Source organism: Paramacrobiotus metropolitanus, unplaced genomic scaffold (genome assembly GCF_019649055.1).
Source record: "Paramacrobiotus metropolitanus isolate TYO unplaced genomic scaffold, Prichtersi_v1.0 Parri_scaffold0000055, whole genome shotgun sequence".
Taxonomy (NCBI): domain Eukaryota; kingdom Metazoa; phylum Tardigrada; class Eutardigrada; order Parachela; family Macrobiotidae; genus Paramacrobiotus; species Paramacrobiotus metropolitanus.
The window spans coordinates 614,503-632,355 of NW_026570275.1; the positions used below are offsets into that span (position 1 = coordinate 614,503).

The 17,853-nt window shown below is 42.5% G+C and overlaps 1 protein-coding gene across 1 annotated transcript; it reads left to right on the top strand.

Annotated features, from left to right (window-relative positions):
- Positions 1-12,918: 12,918 nt before the first annotated feature.
- Positions 12,919-13,660, top strand: LOC129592758 (uncharacterized). Its single transcript, XM_055488872.1, has 3 exons — positions 12,919-12,979; positions 13,058-13,136; positions 13,211-13,660. Exons 1-3 carry the CDS (start codon positions 12,939-12,941, stop codon positions 13,658-13,660), a joined length of 570 nt encoding a protein of 189 aa, XP_055344847.1. The 5' UTR covers positions 12,919-12,938.
- The last annotated feature ends 4,193 nt before the right edge of the window (positions 13,661-17,853 follow it).

Sequence of the window (17,853 nt, forward strand, 5' to 3'; positions counted from 1 at the left end):
TTATCGCTTTGGCAGTACAGTTGCCGATCGGATTCTTCATAAATATTAGGCAGAGCTCAAATAATTTCTTCGGGTTTCTTCGATTTGACTGGCTCAGCCCAGCCGTAGCGGGAAAAACAATCGACCCAAGTTAGTAAATACTTAACGTCCTTATTGTCAGTCGCAAATTTTGCATATCTGCCAAGTCAATGTATTGTTGGTCACCGATATTAAATGATAAAATCTTTCGACGTTTAAATCTTGACTGAAAAGGTCTTTACTCTGCAAATCCTTTTCCACTTGCTGGCGAGATAATCCATGACTTTGCGCTTCCCTGTATAAACGTTCGACGCCTCCTAGACTACCAGGAGTCCTTCAATCTTAACACTTAGATTCGTTTTTATCACGCGTTCGACCTTTTTGGCAAATCCTCTCCTCTGCCGCATTGTTAGTTTCGTTCCAATTCGTCCATTAAACGATCAGTGGGAAATATATATTATCAAAAAAATTTCGAGCCGTACTTTGGGCGTAGGGCTGGCATGCCCGCTGCTTTAATCTTCACGGCGCTCCACATGCTCTTAAAAGCAACGAAAAACTTAGCCATAAATGTGAGATCCTGAGCCTCCCCGTCTGCAATACAGCCGACGGGCAAAACGCTACCAGCGTGGGCTGGTTTGGATTAGAAAACCCGCTGAAAACTCATGCAGCGGGTGGCATATCTGAATTTATCGAATCATTCTTTGCGATCACTGCTAACGGTACACGCAACGCTTGTCACTGTCCCGATAAATGTCAGGATTACGTCAATGACAGCAGATAAGAAATCTGTGTAGTTTCGTTGTCCTCCTTCTTTTTTTGGCGTTGAACAATTAGGTATGAGACTTACCGCCGTATAGCCGTATTTCTTCAGAATTGCGCGAGGATACTTTTGACGAAGGACATACCCCACAGTATTTGATAGGACTATTCCGTAGAAAAGATAAACATACGCAAATCATTATTGCGCGACTGTTATTGCTCAGTAAAAATATTACCTTAAACTACTTTCCCGTGTAGTAGTGTATTGACGACTTGACCTCACAAGGGCGGTAATATCCAAGTTTCGAAGGATGCTGCGGCATTGCAATTTTCCAAAACGCTGTGTTTCAACTAACTTCTTTTGGCACAATTTTGTTTGTTGGTTACATATGTGATCCCACGCTGGCCACTCAGCCGAAAGATAAGATACAGGAAAAGTCACAGTAAAGACTCACGATGGATGACCTAATCGACAACTGTTTAAGGTATCGAGGTAAAGCTAGAGGAATATTCAATGCGCAGTATTGGGATCATTCAATGCGCAACTTAGGTACGCTTGATAGCGCCGCAGGATCCTGAAAATTATCGAAATTTTGCGGTCTATAAATACAAATCACTTGGGCTCGCCTTTCATTTGATTGAATTTACAATAGCATTATCATGAGTTACATCGGGCGGCTGTTAACCCTCACTCATTTGTGAGCCAACTCGGCAAAGTTGATTTTGCAATACTGCAACAGTTTCTTAAATACTCGGGCTGTAACTTAATCTGTCCTGAGTTCGCTGAGCTCTCCTCGGAAATCCCGGCTTGGAAACCATAGACGCCGCCGCTAATTAGCCTCAGAGGAAACCTGCTGCAGATTCTTCCAACAGTTTTACCTTAAGGATGAGGAACTTCCAAAAAAACTGTTGTCTTAGTTAGACAGTTCAAATTCTCTATAGGATATATCGAGCGCTGGGACTTGGATGTTTTGGCCGGTAGTCTTGGATGCGCGGACAAACGCCAGCTTGTCGCAACACATACACTACTGTATACTGCGACAGTGCCGCTGTGTAAGTGGCTGTTGTCTGTTCCCTATCTCCGTGTTTGCTGTTTTTGTCGTGTTTTTCTCCATCTAGTAGATTCTAATTCTGGTAGATTCTTCAGTTGCTAGATTTCGTCGTCTGAGCTGCTTTTTCCTTTTTGCCCCGCAGCAATGTGCTGCTGTGGCCTTTTATGTGTTGTGTGTGAGAGAGAGATAAAGTGTGCAGTGTTGGCGTTCAGTTTCCGTTTCTGTTCGCCCACAGGGGTGAACTAGCCGTTCATCCCCTGTCAAAGTATTATATACTATTACAATCCAGTTTAAATGTAATAATAGTTTTAGGGGCCACTAGATTAGCTGTGGACCATTTCATTTTATTGCCAACCAACGAGATAAAATCTCTTTCGGCATACCTTCTCATCAGCGTCGGCGCAAAATCACAAAATTAAATAATTTTGTATTTCCTAATGACTCGCAAACACCATTTTCTATCCAACTGCATTCAAATTAGGAAAATCATTACTAAAATTTTGAAAATTTAATTTCGGAGCGGTACCATCTCCCGCAGTCCAAAATTAAGACGGCGAAACCGGCCGCCTCTGGGTATGCAACAAAGAACAGCATATTACGGTGGGCTCTTTTGAACAGAGGGACGGCAAATTTATAGTTCCAGTTCTATCAATAGGCCGTACAGTGCTTTTTCGAAAATTGTTTCTGCAAGAAAACTAGGGAAAATAAATGGCGCTTGACGAAGGACATCATGACATGACGAATGACATATATTGAAAATACTTTACTATATTGAAATTAGCCAATTATTGCAGACAGCAGCCATAACGTTGTAAATTGTAATTCATTTACTTGATGACACCGCCAAAGAAAAATGCCGCTATTTCCGCTATGTTGAAGGTAGGATGCGACACTAGCATCTCCAAGAGGCTGCACATTTCTTACCTGACAATCTATGCCGCAACCACGCATTTGTTATAAACCTGTAGAAGCTAAACTTAAAACTATAGCAATAAATCACTGATGACTATGCAGAACTGCACACGGCACCATTCAACGCAAAAGCGAGGTATAATTAGAAACCAAAATGAACTACAACCGTTCGTCAGCGAAAGAACCTGAATAGATATGCGGTGATGCACACAGTCACTTGATTGTTGCAACGATATCACTTCTTGCCTAAAGAAGCATACACAAAAACGAATCGCGGATGCTATTACGTCCTTCCGGCAACTTTGTACAAGGAAACGAAGCAGGATTTACATTCACGCAAAGCACAGTGGCGAGAATGCATGTATATACTAGGTGACACATGCACCGTGATATCGGAGGTAATTCAATTCAGCAAGCGACCACGTCGAAGATATAAAAGGAAATAAGTGTAGCTAATTTTTGGCTGTCAAGTACCGATTATTTCAGCCGATTTTATTTCTTTTTTCGGTTTCGTCGCGCCGTTGCCGAAATTAAAAATTAGTCAAAGGATGGACATGTTTATTGGCGTTGCATTACAATGAAATTAATATGAAGAGCACCTTAAATATTTACTAAAACTTGAACGAAGTAAACGAACATTACCAGAATGCAGATAATTAAAGGCAGATAGAGTAATATCAAGAACATTTCCAAATAAACTTGTGGAGGCTTTCTAACCTGATGCGTGTGCCACTTAAATTAAAAACTTCGGGATTTTGGATCCATATTTTTTTGCGAAATGATTGCTCTTTGTGCAGCAATTTATAAGCGCCCGCTTTCTTTAGACCGGGCGCTTTTATGGCTTTGAAGAGTTTTTTTGTGTCACATTCAAGAAAAATTCGCAACAGCGACTGTCAAGAGGGAAATTCGTGGCTGAAGCGCAAGTTGCATGTGCGCGATGTACGGTGTCACGAGCGGCAGTTGAAGCAATTTGTTCGGGAGTGTTATGTTGGCATCAGTTGCTAATGGAAGCCGCATGCGTGCTGCCGGTGCCGGTAAGCCGGATTTGCGCGTGTGTGGTGGCGTGTGCCAGCCAGACGCCGAAATGGGAAGACGCCAGTCGCGTGGATCACTGATTCCCACCATTCCTAGCTTACCTAATTCACAGCTGCTTAAGCGTTGTCATGTTTGCATGTTCTTGATGAGAACTGTTACAACGGTGCACATATGGAATGTGGCGATGCTTGTTTTTGTAGGCTATCATAGTGCGCGTTTACTGTACGCTGTATGTGTTAGTCTACGAGTATGTTCGTTCAGCCGAGTGGAAGGATACGTGATTCCTGTCGGCCATATTTAATCGCTTGTTAATGCTTTACACATTATCATTACGATCATTCCATTACACCGAATCTGGAGTTCAGTCTGTTGTCTGTTAATCATTAAAATGTTAACAACCAGTTATTGCGCATTGTACGATTACGAGTCTATCACTATGCTCCTCCGATTCAATCAACCACTCTTTAAACATTTCGAATACATTTCGAATAAGTATTGCAGAAAATTTGGATTTCAGGAGACGCATTGAACCCGAGAACACCGCATACCAAAAATTATTTTGAGGAACAAAGTGGAGAGGAGAAAATGAAACAAGAAGCTGCACTGGAAGCGTTTTCATGTGCGGATAGCCAACTTGCTATGACAGCCACTAACAGTACTCGATAAAAGCTTTTTGAATCCTGTCACACGCTTGGCATCCGCACGCTTTTGAATTCGTTTCGTTCTCGCCTATATAGCCTTCTAGCCTATATAGCATTCCAGCCGTTTCTTCCAGACTCAACACTTGCTTCCTTCCCGCCCACCGAATGTGGAGAGAGGGCTGAAGTTGCGGAGAAATTTACCGCTCCGCAAAATGTAGGCCAAAGTTCGGTCAGATCCGCGCACGTGCAACGGCATTCTGCACGCGGTTCTGGACCTTATGCCAGCACACTGCTACCTTTGGGTATCATCGGTCTACTGCTGCGGCAAGGCGGATGGGTTTACACAATTCGCGATTCCCGTTCGCTGTTTACAATGCTCTTCAAGGCAGAGAGCTATCATTTCATCCGCTGCACTCGCTATCCCAAGGACGCTGCCGACCAGGCAATGAGTCCTAAAGTTTTTACCCCAGTAATTTCGCTAAAAATTGCCTTCTCTGAAGAGGTGCCTCTGTTCAGCAGAGTACGGTCGAAATTAACTGAGACGTGTACAAGCTAAACGCCATTTCCAAACGAACTCAAGACACAAGTAAAAGAACAATTAGAATAATTCTCTTATTATCTATAAAACAGTCACGTAGCTTCTACAAAGGAGAAAAGCCATAATGTGGAAACGAGAACTGTTCTGATGTCTGAATCTCCTCATAAGTCAGGCTAATCTTCCAGTATTTGTTGATTTGTTAGACATACTGCATGCAGAAAATTCTTTCTGCGTACTGACCACACAAAATTCCGACGAGCGAAAAGTTTTGCCGGCGTTCTAACATCGGCCAGTCAGTTCGCCCAAAATATGCACGGGACGTTATATGGGAAGGATATCCGAAATACTCATTCCTTTCTGTGGAAGAAGCTAATTTATTGCAATCTACATTTTGAATTTAAAAAATAAGGCTTTAGCGTAGTTATCGCACACTTCGCGGTCGTTTAAGCGCAGTAAGACCCAATACGGATGTGAGGAGGAGTGGCCTCCCCGTACGCCCGCACTGGTGCGGGTGCTAAGTTGTTTGCTGTATTTTGATAGCATTTTTCTTGATCTACCAGATATTCAATCTGGTAGATTCTTCAGTTGCTATCCATCGTCGTCTGAGTAACTTGCTGTACTTTTAGCCCCGCAGCATTCTGCTGCGGGAGCATCTGTAGTATCATGTAAATGGGATATAAAGTGTGCAGTTGATTGTCGGGTGTCTTGCGTTTCCGCATAACTCGTATTATACAACACTGCTCACTCTGCAGGATAGATTCCGTTTCTGTCTCTGTCCGTGGATTCTTCCTAGACCCACCATCATACGGAGAATTCCGGTAATGCTTTCGTACGATTTATCTGTAGCACGCTACTGTCGATACTGAGCGCAATTTAAATTAAAGAACCTACGGAAGCGAAGACGAAAGATTCCAATTTCGATTTAACAGCGGCCGCTGAAATTGATTCTTGGCGAATATTGAGAGTTGGCTGTTGCTCAGCACAGTCCAGCTTTCGCCTAAAAGCGGCACGGATTTGGCCTTTTAGTGAGTCAGTACTAGACCAAATCCGTGTCCGCTGTTTTACTCCTTACTTAAGATGATGCTGACGCTTCTTCAACCGTCTTAAGAACATCCGCCTGTACAAATACTTTTCAGGCTATATAAATTTAAAGCGCTGCGAAAGCGCGTGGTAAGCGTGAATTCTCTAAGTAACTCCACTCGATAACGCGTACAGTTTTCATAGTTTGCACCGTGTGCAGTTTTCTTAGCTTTCTTTAAGTTTAGTTCAGACACCTGCTGGAAATTTTTATGTGACAAGAACGCTAATTTTATGGTAATTAAGGTACATATTAACATAGCTTCTAAACTTCTGCGCTTCATTCATCAAGTTCACTTTGTGCACTTCATTTATCCGTAAAATCCAGTTGCACCAGATCGATACGGAAAAATAATACACGTTACTCGATGTCGTTCTGCTCATTCAGCTCACGGCGGGAGAAGGCGTCGGCCGGGTTTGGGAGTGATACAATTTTTCGCACAGTTTTTCACCACAATTGTTTTAATGTTTGCTGTTTTTTTAATTTTTTTAATGTTTTAATGTTTACTATATTACACTGCTTTTGAAATGAGTGGATGTACGTCAACGCGCCCAGCCAAAGCAAATTGATGGTGTTTTACGAATTTAGCGCGAATGCGGGGCGGACTGCTATTCCGAAAGTGAGCGGAAGGCTTGCTTCTAGTGAATTCTTTCATTCAAGCGCTCGATTTCTTTCCAATCGACCGCGCGTGGGTTTCAGTTGTAAGTACAAAGCATTTCAAAATTTATTGACTCATTTTCGCCCTATAAATAAATTCCAGATGGAAAAAGTGAAGAGCGTTTTGGTGTATGTGACCTACTCCAGGTGGTTATGAATAGTTCACTAAAATTCCATTGGATTCCCTTGAGCGTTTGGAAGTTTTCAGATACCTGGGTATCCGCTGCTTGAATGCTCAAAAGATATCTTTTAAGTGGGCGGATTTTTTAATAATGCCATCGTGGTGGTGCTGTTAAGGTAACATCACGATGATGCATTATCCCTGGCAATGACTGCAATGACGCGCTATGATAGCTATTTATTATGATTCAACCAGCAATATTCGCCTGACGCAATACAACCACTAACTGGACGCGATAAGCATGAACCTGTTCACGTGCTAGGATTGTGCCTTCAATTTCCATGCGCTAACGCTTGACGATTTTTTACGAAATCGAAAAATAATTATCGCCAGTTTAGCTTAATGGTTGAATGGTCTGCTCATCGTTGCCGCACTGGAAAAACCCGTTGAACAATGAGGCGCACCAGCGGCGTCGGCTACGCTTGAAATGGACTCGGTCCAAAGCTAGCAGCCTTCTTTGCGTCAGCGGAGCGGGTCTTATGGGCGCCGGGCAAGAAATAGAAGTGCACCGGGCAGACCATCTCTGCTGAGTCGCCATAGCGGATGGTGACGTTCTTAATGGGCTGATGGAATATTTCGCGGGGAAGTGGGTCGCGCTTACCCAGTTGCGCTTGGTCACCACCAGCTGGCTCCTGTTAAAGTGCAGGCACTCGTACAAACCCGTATAGACGTAGGAGAAGTCCCTCAACTTGATGATAAACGCACCCGTCGTCAAATCGTATCCGGACACCGTCAACAAACGGGAATTATTCCCCCAGCACCGACTTCTCTTGTGCAGCTGCAACAATAACTTGCTTCTTTTTCCTTGGGTGGTTCTCGGAATATTGTGGCCTTCTTAATTGGAATTAATTTTGCCATCCGTTGTATGTCAATGCCGGAGGATTCGCGATTTGGGACACCTAACAATATCAAAATAATATTGGTTCATGCAGCAACTAATTTTAAATGGCTTGGTTTTGCACAAACATGCCGGTCGTCTTGGTTATGCATGTCGTTGCAACGAACTAGCAGTCTGCCACCTTCTGGCGCACGAATAATCTCTACGTGAAGCGGCCATTCCGCTATGATATATCTCGTTGACTATGTTTAGCAAGGTCTGCAGGCTGAAACCTTGCAAGCAATCACAATGTTTAAGGTAACTTTATTGATGTGGGGTTTTTGGATTCCATAATATGTCTTTTGGAATGAGATTTCTTGCAATACCAAATCTAAGACATTGCAAAACTTCTGGAATCAAAGTAGTTGATAGAATCGGAGTATCATAGCAAAGGTCGCCGAGAAAAAACCCGAAAAAATAACTTCGGCTGCCGCTTGAGATGCCGAACTTCGCGTAAATGTGAGTAGTAATATACTCGTCTCGACCGGCTTTTAGATGTGGGACGCTGATAAGACTTTTTACACATAATTTAATGCAAAAAACTTTTTACGCTTATTTTAATGCGAAAAACTTTTTCCGCCCTATTTTACACCGAAAAACTTTTTACACGTAATTTAATGCAAAAAAACTTTTTACATATAATTTAATGCAAAAAAACTTTTTACGCTTATTTTAATGTGAAAAACTTTTTCCGCCCTATTTACACCAAAAAACTTTTTACACATAATTTGATGCAAAAAACTTTGTACACATAATTTAATGCAAAAAAACTTTTTACGCTTATTTTAATGCGAAAAACTTTTTCCGCCCTATTTTACACCGAAAAACCTTTTAGACATAATTTAATGGAAAAACTTTTACACATAATTTAATGCAAAAAATTTTTTACGCTTATTTTAATGTGAAAAACTTTTTCCGCCCTATTTACACCAAAAAACTTTTTACACATAATTTAATGCAAAAAACTTTGTACACATAATTTAATGCAAAAAAACTTTTTACGCTTATTTTAATGCGAAAAACTTTTTCCGCCCTATTTTACACCGAAAAACTATTTACACGTAATTTAATGCAAAAAACTTTGTACACATAATTTAATGCAAAAAAACTTTGTACACATAATTTAATGCAAAAAACTTTTTACACTTATTTTAATGCGATAAACTTTTTCCGCCCTATTTTACACCGAAAAACTTTTTCACCTAATTTTAAGTTTAAAAACGTTGAACACTTAATTTATTGCGAAAAACTTTTACGCTCATTTTAATGCGAAAAGCTTTTGAGCCTTATATTGAAACGAGAAACTTTTCGATCTAACTGTAAGCCCAAAATGTTTGTATTCGTATTTAGTGTGAATCTTATTAGCGTTATTTGTACCCGAAAAACGTTTTCTGCCTTATTTTAATGCGAAAAATTTTTTCGCCTTATTTTAAAACAAAAAACTTTTCAATCATATTTTAAGCCTAAAATTTTTGTATTCTTATATTCGTGGAAAAAAATGTTTTAGCTTTATTTGTAACCTTTGGTCATAGACTTTGTCCTCTGTTAGCTTTTTTTTTCATGGGTTGTGGGCAGTCCTTGATAACGATTTGCTGTTAATAGTTAAGGCGTGTTAGAACTTGACCGATTTCAATAAAAATAACAAGTATATAAAGCTGCAAACGTCGTGTAGCAGGGTACTCAGATTTGAAAGTGTTTCTTAAGTTCATTAGCTGAGTAGACATTACAAGTTGTGTTTATTGAGCAAAAAATGGATGAGCATTCTGACAACCACGAAGAAGAAGAAGAAGAAGAAGAAAGCTTAGGTAGCATCCCTAGCATTTCAGAAGATAATCTACTACTTGAGCAGGTAGCAGATACTTATTCTCAGAAATGGAAAACTGCACTTGCGGTTTTTCAGTGCCGCATCGCGCCCGAGTTGTTTGATGTTCCGTTTTCACGCCTCTGTGTAGTAATAGAAAGCATTTTTGAAGAACTGCTTAACAGAATTTTGGTAGACAAAATTCAGCCTTGGTATATGGTACGCGTGCAATTATACAGCGATCATTTGCGAAAGAAGATTCCTATTTGGACACCGTTAATGCGGCGGGACGAACTAACTGTGGACCGTATCATGGCGCGCGTGGAACGGGTGATGCAAAGTTCAACAAGCTTTCGCTTGGATGAAAGCTTCAGGATTGAAGTCCAGTACACAGAAACGCCGGATGGTGGAGGTAATGACAATCTAGTGATTCCTGAAAGCGTTAAAAGGCTACTGAAAAACAAGATGTCTATCGTGCGTATAAAGAACGACGATAATTTATGTTTACCACGGTCCCTAGTAACGGCTAAAGCCTTAGCAGATGACGATCTGCAGCTGTATTCAACGCTACGTGACACCAGGGCACATAAGCACCCAGAAAAGCAGCATAAGGATCAGCAGACATTATTGGCGAAACAGCTGGTAATAGCTGCAGGCCTGACGGAGCGGCGCTACAGCCTGGACGACGTAGAGACTTTTCAAAAGTTACTAAGCGATTATCAAATCATAATTGTTGGACTGGAACAGCTTAACAGCATTATCTTTGCTGGCGAATTCAGGAAAACGCTTAATGCTATTGTATTATGCCAACCATTTTGACGTTTTAACATCTCTTCAAGGGTGGTACGAAAAAAGCAAATGGTGTTTTCATTGTAATCAGGGGTACTCTCACGAAGGTGATCATCGCTGTAAATATACCTGCAAGCTTTGCTTGCGCGAAAGGTGTGAGCTCGAAGCAAACTTTGCGCGATACTGTGCGGGATGCAATCGAACGGGCTTTAGAAACAACGAGTGTTTTAACCACCACCTTGCAAAGACAGCGAAAAGCACAAACCATAACAAAAAGAAAAGCATTTGCGAAAAATTCAAGGTCTGCATAGATTGCTCAGCATTCATAAAGACGAACGTGAAACGAGGATACGGGACAGACCATGTATGCGGCGAAATTTATTGTTCGGTTTGCCTGTGTTATGTATTACCGGAGCACCATGACTGCTATATTAAACCCGAGAAACTTGACGACAAAGTATTAGCCAAGCACAAATCTGCTAGTTTCATGTACTTTGATTTCGAGACGTACCCCGACGGTAGTGGAAAGCACATCCCAAATTTTGTGTAATACAAGTGCAAGAAGATGGAAAGCCCATTGAAACCCGCCAATTTCCCGAGGACATCAGCAACATTGGCAAAGACATTGCAGGCGATGTCTGTGAATTTATTTTCCAAGAAAAGCATGCTGGATTCTTTTGTTTGGCACATAACTTTAGAGGGTAAGAAATTTTAGTTCTTCTTCTGTTTCACACAACATGAAATACGTTGAAAGTATACAGCTTACGGATAAAGTGGTGGGCTTTCTAGGTTCGATGGCTATTTTATTTTAAAATGGCTGCTTCAGAAAGGTCAAGCGCCTGACGTTATCATGAAAGGTTCCCAAATCACGCACCTGCGCGATCGGGAGTTTGGCATTAACTTTCGGGATACGCTCAATTATGTTCCTTTGTCATTGGACAACTGGGCGAAATCATTCGCCGTTGAGGAAACTAAAGGTAAATTTCCACATGTCCTGAACCGACCACAATTTTGGAACACAGTTATTGACTATCCGGACATTGAAAAGTTCAACTACCGATTTATGAGCGATAAAGAAAACATGCATTTATGGAATTCTATAATGAAGACAAAGCTTTAAAAAGAGGATTGTATGACGTCAACAAGGAACTGGCTGCCTATTGCCACCAAGACGTGACCACGCTACGTTGTTGTGCAATGCAGCTGCGCGAACTTTTTTTCAAAATTACGGATGGACTATGTATTTTTCAATCCGGTTTAACCCTTCCAAGTGTTTGTCATTATTTTTGGAGGTCCAGGCTGCTAAAGCCTTTGGAAGTTGAGGTTATTCGTATGCCCAGCAACAGAATATCCTCCAATAAAGCCAATTCATGGTTACAGTGTATAAGTCAGAGCCAAGGTATTGAACTGGAGCGAGAATTCAAAATTGGTGCATTATTCATTGATGGGTACCATCTGGAAAGTCGAACTGCATATGAATTTTATGGGTGCGTGCACCATGGCCATCCAATATGCACGAATCCAAGTACACGCCACCCGCATCAGGACGCCACAATGGGTGAGTTGTACGAGCGAACCGTACGGCGCGAAGGAATGTTGAAAAGCTTAAAATCAATATTGTGAGCGTTTGGGAATGTGAATATGACAGTCGCATTAAAAACGACGCTAATTTTGCTACTGCTATAAAGAACATACGGATTGTTGAACCGCTTGACCCGAGAAAAGCATTGTTCGGAGGACGAGTAAATGCCTTAGTGTTAGACTATAAGGTCAAGCCTGGAGAGAAGATAATGTACTTGGATGTTGTATCCGAATATCCATATGTCAATAAAAACAAGCGCTATCCGGTTGGCAAGCATAAAAGAATTACTAATAATTTTAAAACCTTGGATAACTATTTCGGAATTATGCATTGCAAAATATTACCGCCTCGCAACCTGATGATACCGATATTACCGGCGCATTTCGATAAACTGATTTTCACGTTATGCCGCACCTGCGCTGAAGAAAAGAATCAGCAAGTTTGCACGCACGAGGATCCGGAGCAAAGAGCTCTGACGGGGACTTGGTGCACACTAGAACTACAAGAAGCCGTGAAAAATGGTTATGAACTAATGGAAATTCACGAAGTATGGCACTATCCCGACAGCAGAGAGCGCTTTTTTGCTGATTATATTGATTTGTTCCTGGCGCTTAAAGTGCAAGCTTCTGGCTGGCCGGCTGATATTAAAACTCCAGAGCAGCAAGATGCGTTTCTGGACCACTTTTCCAAACGGAAGGCATCCGGTTGGACGGTTCCAAAATAAGCTGGAATCCGGGACTGCGGCAGCTCGCTAAGTTGTGCCTGAACAGGTTAGTGCTTGATTTTTTTGTTTGTTTGGTGTCGGTCATACACTAAGAGTAGTTGTAGTATTAGTAATTTATGCTATGGTGTTTACAGCTTTGGGGCCGGCTGGGAATGAGAAATAACCTTCTCAGCACAGTTTTCGTGAACACTGTGAAGGATTTTCTGCACTATTTAACGTCTTCAGAATCTGAACCATGATTATGACGTATTTTCGGATGACGTTGTACAAATAATGTACACGAGGAAGGATGCTATGGTTCCGACTAACCCGAAAACGAACGTGGTTCTAGCAGCGTAAGTGATAATAGTTTCAGTTTTAGTGCTTCACTTAAATCAGGTAAATTAGACTTGTACTTATTTTTTTGCTGTCAGGTTTACAACGGCACACGCAAGATTACATTTATTGAAATTCATGCAAAGAGCTGGCGAGCGATTACTATACTTTGATACGGTAAGAGCTAAAGCATTAGCGTAAAGCATATGAAACTAGAAGAAACGAGAAAAAACATAGTTTTTAAATTGTAGGACAGCATTATCTTTGTTCAGCGTCCAGGTGATGAGCCGTTTGAAACCGGGTCCACTCTGGGGATGTTAAGTAATGAGCTGGCCGAGGACGACTTCATTACGCGCTTCTGTAGTACTGGTCCAAAATCTTACAGCTACGTTACGGCATCTGGGCAGGAGGTCTGTAAAATCAAAGGATTTGAAATTAATAAACTTACAGGAACGGTGTTGAATTTTGATTCGATGTTGAAAATCGCAACCCAACCTCTCCAAGATGAGACCGCCTCCGATAGCGCTCATGGTAACGTTCAGCCCGAGTCCCTTTCCGTCACATATGGTAGTACTATTCGCCGGAAGAAACGGACATATGAAATCCAAGATGTGCCTATGACAAAGCGGTTCAAAAAGACGTACGACAAACGACGCATCTTAGATGACTTTACTACTGTGCCATACGGTTACGTACCATAGCCCTTGATCATGAACTTGAATGTTGGCATTGTGTCGTTATTGAAAGTAAAGTCCAGGGTGGTGTTGGCTTCGTCGATACTGGCGGCGGCTGATGGCCGATAGGGTAGAAAAGTGGTGACGGTTCCAAAAGTAATGCCCGATAAAATCAGAACAAGTGCTAGCAGACTACCAAAAAAAGCAATCGTAATGACAACGCATATCGCTCGACGCCTTTCCTCAGCAGGGTCCATGGTAATGCAGGATATATAAACGGACGCAATTTAGACAGCTAAGAAACAGTTAGGAAAACGAAACGTGCAACTGAAGTTTTGTCAGTTTTGCTGCAGTTTATATAGTAGTCGATAGAACATGTCTGGATGTGAACCCGAAAATGTTCGTTTATCATCAACATCGACATCGCCACCACCATCGCCCGGAACAATGGATGCCATTCAGCACATTATCTGGCAAGGTGACTGGCAAGGTGGATTGCACGATAGGTTAAAAGGTTGCCTCGTGGGGAGTGTTGTTGCCAGCAGCTTTGGTCGTCTGTTCAATACACCCTTCTACAGAAGCCATTTACCAACCTTGAGAGAAGTTCATGAGCGGTGTGCTGACGTGGCCAAGAATCCTTGTTATGTGCGTTGTGGGTTTAGTGGAAAAGTTGCTCTGGTGGTTCTTGGAGTAACTATAGGTTGCTATACAGTCCAGCGTGACTATATAGCTGATGGACTGGGTAAAGCGATAGGATCATCCAACTACTTTGGGGTAGTAAGCAAATGGAGCGTTTATTGAAAGAGTTTCATCGGCGATGGGATGCTGCAAGCAGCGAGAGCAACTTTGCTCTTCGACGAGAGGACGAAGCTTACGTTTGTGGGCCTGCAAGAAGTGCGCACGGTGGGCAGGTCTCTCACGGGTATCACGGAGCAATGATGGCTGCAGCGGTGGCTTTGTACTACTGCCGCGAACCTAGTTGCTTCCTCCTGAGAGAAGTCAAGAAGTGCGTAGCCATCACACATACGCATCGTTTGGGGATTGATGGAGCTGTGCTGTTTGCCTTTGGTTTACAGGAAGCGTGTGATAGCGCCCGCACAGCTTCAGTGACGACCTTTTTGAAACGGCTAGAGGATTATGCTTCAACTCTCGAACCACCATTTGGAGAGAACATGATAGCTGCCAATGCGTTATACGTAAACCATAGCGTACTGCGTTCGCCGGCAGACATTATCCGACTGTATCCGAATGTTAACTCGCGCGCCGCACAGGACTTTGGTTCCGCTGGCTATGGTCATGGCATTCGTGGGTGGAAACCTGCAGTGGTGGTCTGGATATAACATCATGTCACCTTGGAAGCGAATGGTCCAGAGCTGCATTGCCCTTGGAGGTGACACGGATGGTCGTACGTTCATGGCAGGCGCATTATATGGAGCTTTCTATGGACTTTCGTCTGACCAACGTGAGTTTGAGGCGATGCCCGAGATAACGGAAGCAAACAATGCTAGTACTTTAGCTGATGCATTGTATAAAGGGTGTCCACCCGATGACTAAAAACAAAAGCAAGAATAAACATGCTGCTGTTTTAACCTATTTAGTTGGCTATAAAATGAGTAGGTCGGCTCGTGTTTCTGATGTTAGTGCATAGAGTTTGCGTATTCCTGCCTCCACTTTGATTTAGTTGTCCATTATTCTGTTTGTCTGCTTTGAGTTTAAAGCGTTATCGTAGCGTGTTACCGTTATTTGTGAGTATTTTTAAATTTTCACCGCAATGGCTGCAATGCGAAGCGTAGATAGTGTATCAGGTGATAACAGTGACCTTTTGGCTGCCTTGTCGTCATCACCATCGTTGTCGACTATTCCGGCATCACTTCAGCCTGTTAGGCATTAACTATTACTGGTACTAAGAAACGTAAGGTCACCGCGGACTCGTATAAGCCCAAAACCGATGCAGTTAGCTTAGCTCGGCGTGGGTTTACCCAGGGCAGGTTGCATTTCAGTACGAAGGTGGGCCGGTAATTAAATTTGGAGGAGAAAAATTCATTGCAGTTTACTTGATGAACAACCGTTTGCGATACATTATTGGGGAGTTTGATAAAAATCAGGAGGGTCAGTGGGTTCCGAGTTTAGCGTCCAAGCATGTCGAGTTAGATGCGAAGCAGTTTGCCAAACTAATGGGTTTACAACTGTGTGGACAACTGGAAAGACTGATCAATTATGACGAAGGCTCTACACCCATTACGGCAATGCATGACCTGGGCGGAGGTTACTTCTTTAACTGGGGATGGTAAGAAAGTCATTCATATAACAACCTTGTGCTTTTGTTTCTATGGCACATTATTATATTTCTGCGGTTGCTTCTCCTCAGGCTTGACGAAGTACCCATTGCCAACATTCGGGTTTACCTTGAAGCAAACAGCCTGAAAGAACCGGGAACAAAGGTGGTCATCGGCTCACCCAGTGAGAAACGACTTGCGATGAAGTGAGTGTTGTGTTCTAGTGATAGCAGCATAATTAATACCCAAATTTACTTATTTTTTTTGGTTATTTCATAACCGTTTAGCTTATTGATATTATTATTATGGTTGTTGTGGTTGTTGCAATTGTAGTGAAAAGAACTGGACGGCGTTCTGTGAACTTTGGACAACGGAACCATCCTTAAGCATACGTATGAGGTGCTGAAGGGACGATCCGGGTACCCTACCATGCAAGTCTGCCAAGCCGACTACCAGGATATTTTTGAGAAGCTACCGTGGCCTATGATGGAGCGCTTTGCAAACGCCTGACGCAAGAATGCAAGCTTTGCCACCTTATGGAGGATACCTTTGCTGATCCGCTGCAACCTGGAGCTCATGATGGCCATACTGCATGCCGCTACTCGGATCGTATACAACTAACGGACCGTATGCGAAGCTATGTCTGTAAGGATGTGGAAAAGACTCTGCTGGGGCTGTTTCTCAAGCAACTGCCGTACCGCTATGCTGACGAAGCAGCGCACTCGCATCATAATGCGGAACGCAACTTGCTGGAGGCGTACCACTTCAAGCCGGACGAATTTCTGGTAATGCACGGAGATCGACTGTGTGCTGAAATGCTGCAGCGTTTCAAGGAGCAGTTCAAACTGAACTAGTATGAATGTTTCTGTGTATGTGTGGTGTGTGCCTGTTTGGTTTTTCAAGCAATCATCTTAGCTCGTTTAGGTAATTTTAATCGCTATATCATCAGTTTCAGTATATTCGTAATCATTTATTACTGATGTTATTTGTAAATATTTTTGATTCGCGTTGGCGGCCCCAAGTCGATTTGTCATTTTAATTGCTACGCGGTTTCTCTGCAAAACTAGCAGGTGTGCGCAGCGCACCTCCCTTGATTTTGCGAGGGCAATATTGCAATTTAATTGTTAGTAGAATGCTTCAAAATTATAAACACGTGTTTTGCATTGAAAAGTCATTAATAAAGTTACGAACCATCAAGTCGTTTTGAAATTGATTATCAATCTGATATAGGTTATGAATGATGTAGGAATAGGAAAAGCGACATACTGATCGCATTACTATAAAAAACATGCAGTGTTGAGCGCAGGTAGTGGACAATGGCTGTTGTAAAACAGCTCGCTGTTCGTATAGGGGCAACGGTGGTGATGACGCAGGCTGGCCGATGAGTTGCGTTTTCAGAAAATTTTCAAGTGACTGACTATAATAGGCCACGGGTTTGCTGTAGGAATCGAAAACTTCAATAAATGAGGCACTCAACGTAGACGGCAATCCAATGTGTTCCGGGTTCGCTGGCTGGATCAGTGTTTACAATAAACGCAGCAGGTAGGTCGACCTCTGTAAGATGCTGCTGCTGTAGCTCATCTAGGCGTAAACGCCGCGAAACACCGATCTCAGCATGTGCGAAGCGGGGTTGTACTGTGACCACATGATATTCCGAATTTCCTGTTCGTTCATTGTGACGATTTGTTGTTTAATTACGATGCAAAGTCGCAAATAACCTGGCGTAAATTGGTGAATTCTATTAAATGGTCGCACGTTATCCAAGCCAGCATTTGATAGGCATTAGTTAGTGGTGTGTCAAAAGTTACTTCCAGGCCCACTGTCCCTGATCGAATTAGCGTCATGGGCCCTAAGCCTGTAGCCGTTGGCGTCAGGTCAAAAGCGAACACTGTGTATCCTTTGCGTATGTATGACGATCCAGAATATGGGCTCCAGCTGGATGGT

Bases quoted from the DNA above. Each gene is read 5' to 3' on its own strand.
- LOC129592758 (XM_055488872.1), top strand. From the start codon at position 12,939: ATGGTTCCGACTAACCCGAAAACGAACGTGGTTCTAGCAGC. The intron at 12,980-13,057 runs GTAAGTGATAAT...TTTTGCTGTCAG, and splicing joins ACGAACGTGGTTCTAGCAGC to GTTTACAACGGCACACGCAA. The intron at 13,137-13,210 runs GTAAGAGCTAAA...TTTAAATTGTAG, and splicing joins GATTACTATACTTTGATACG to GACAGCATTATCTTTGTTCA.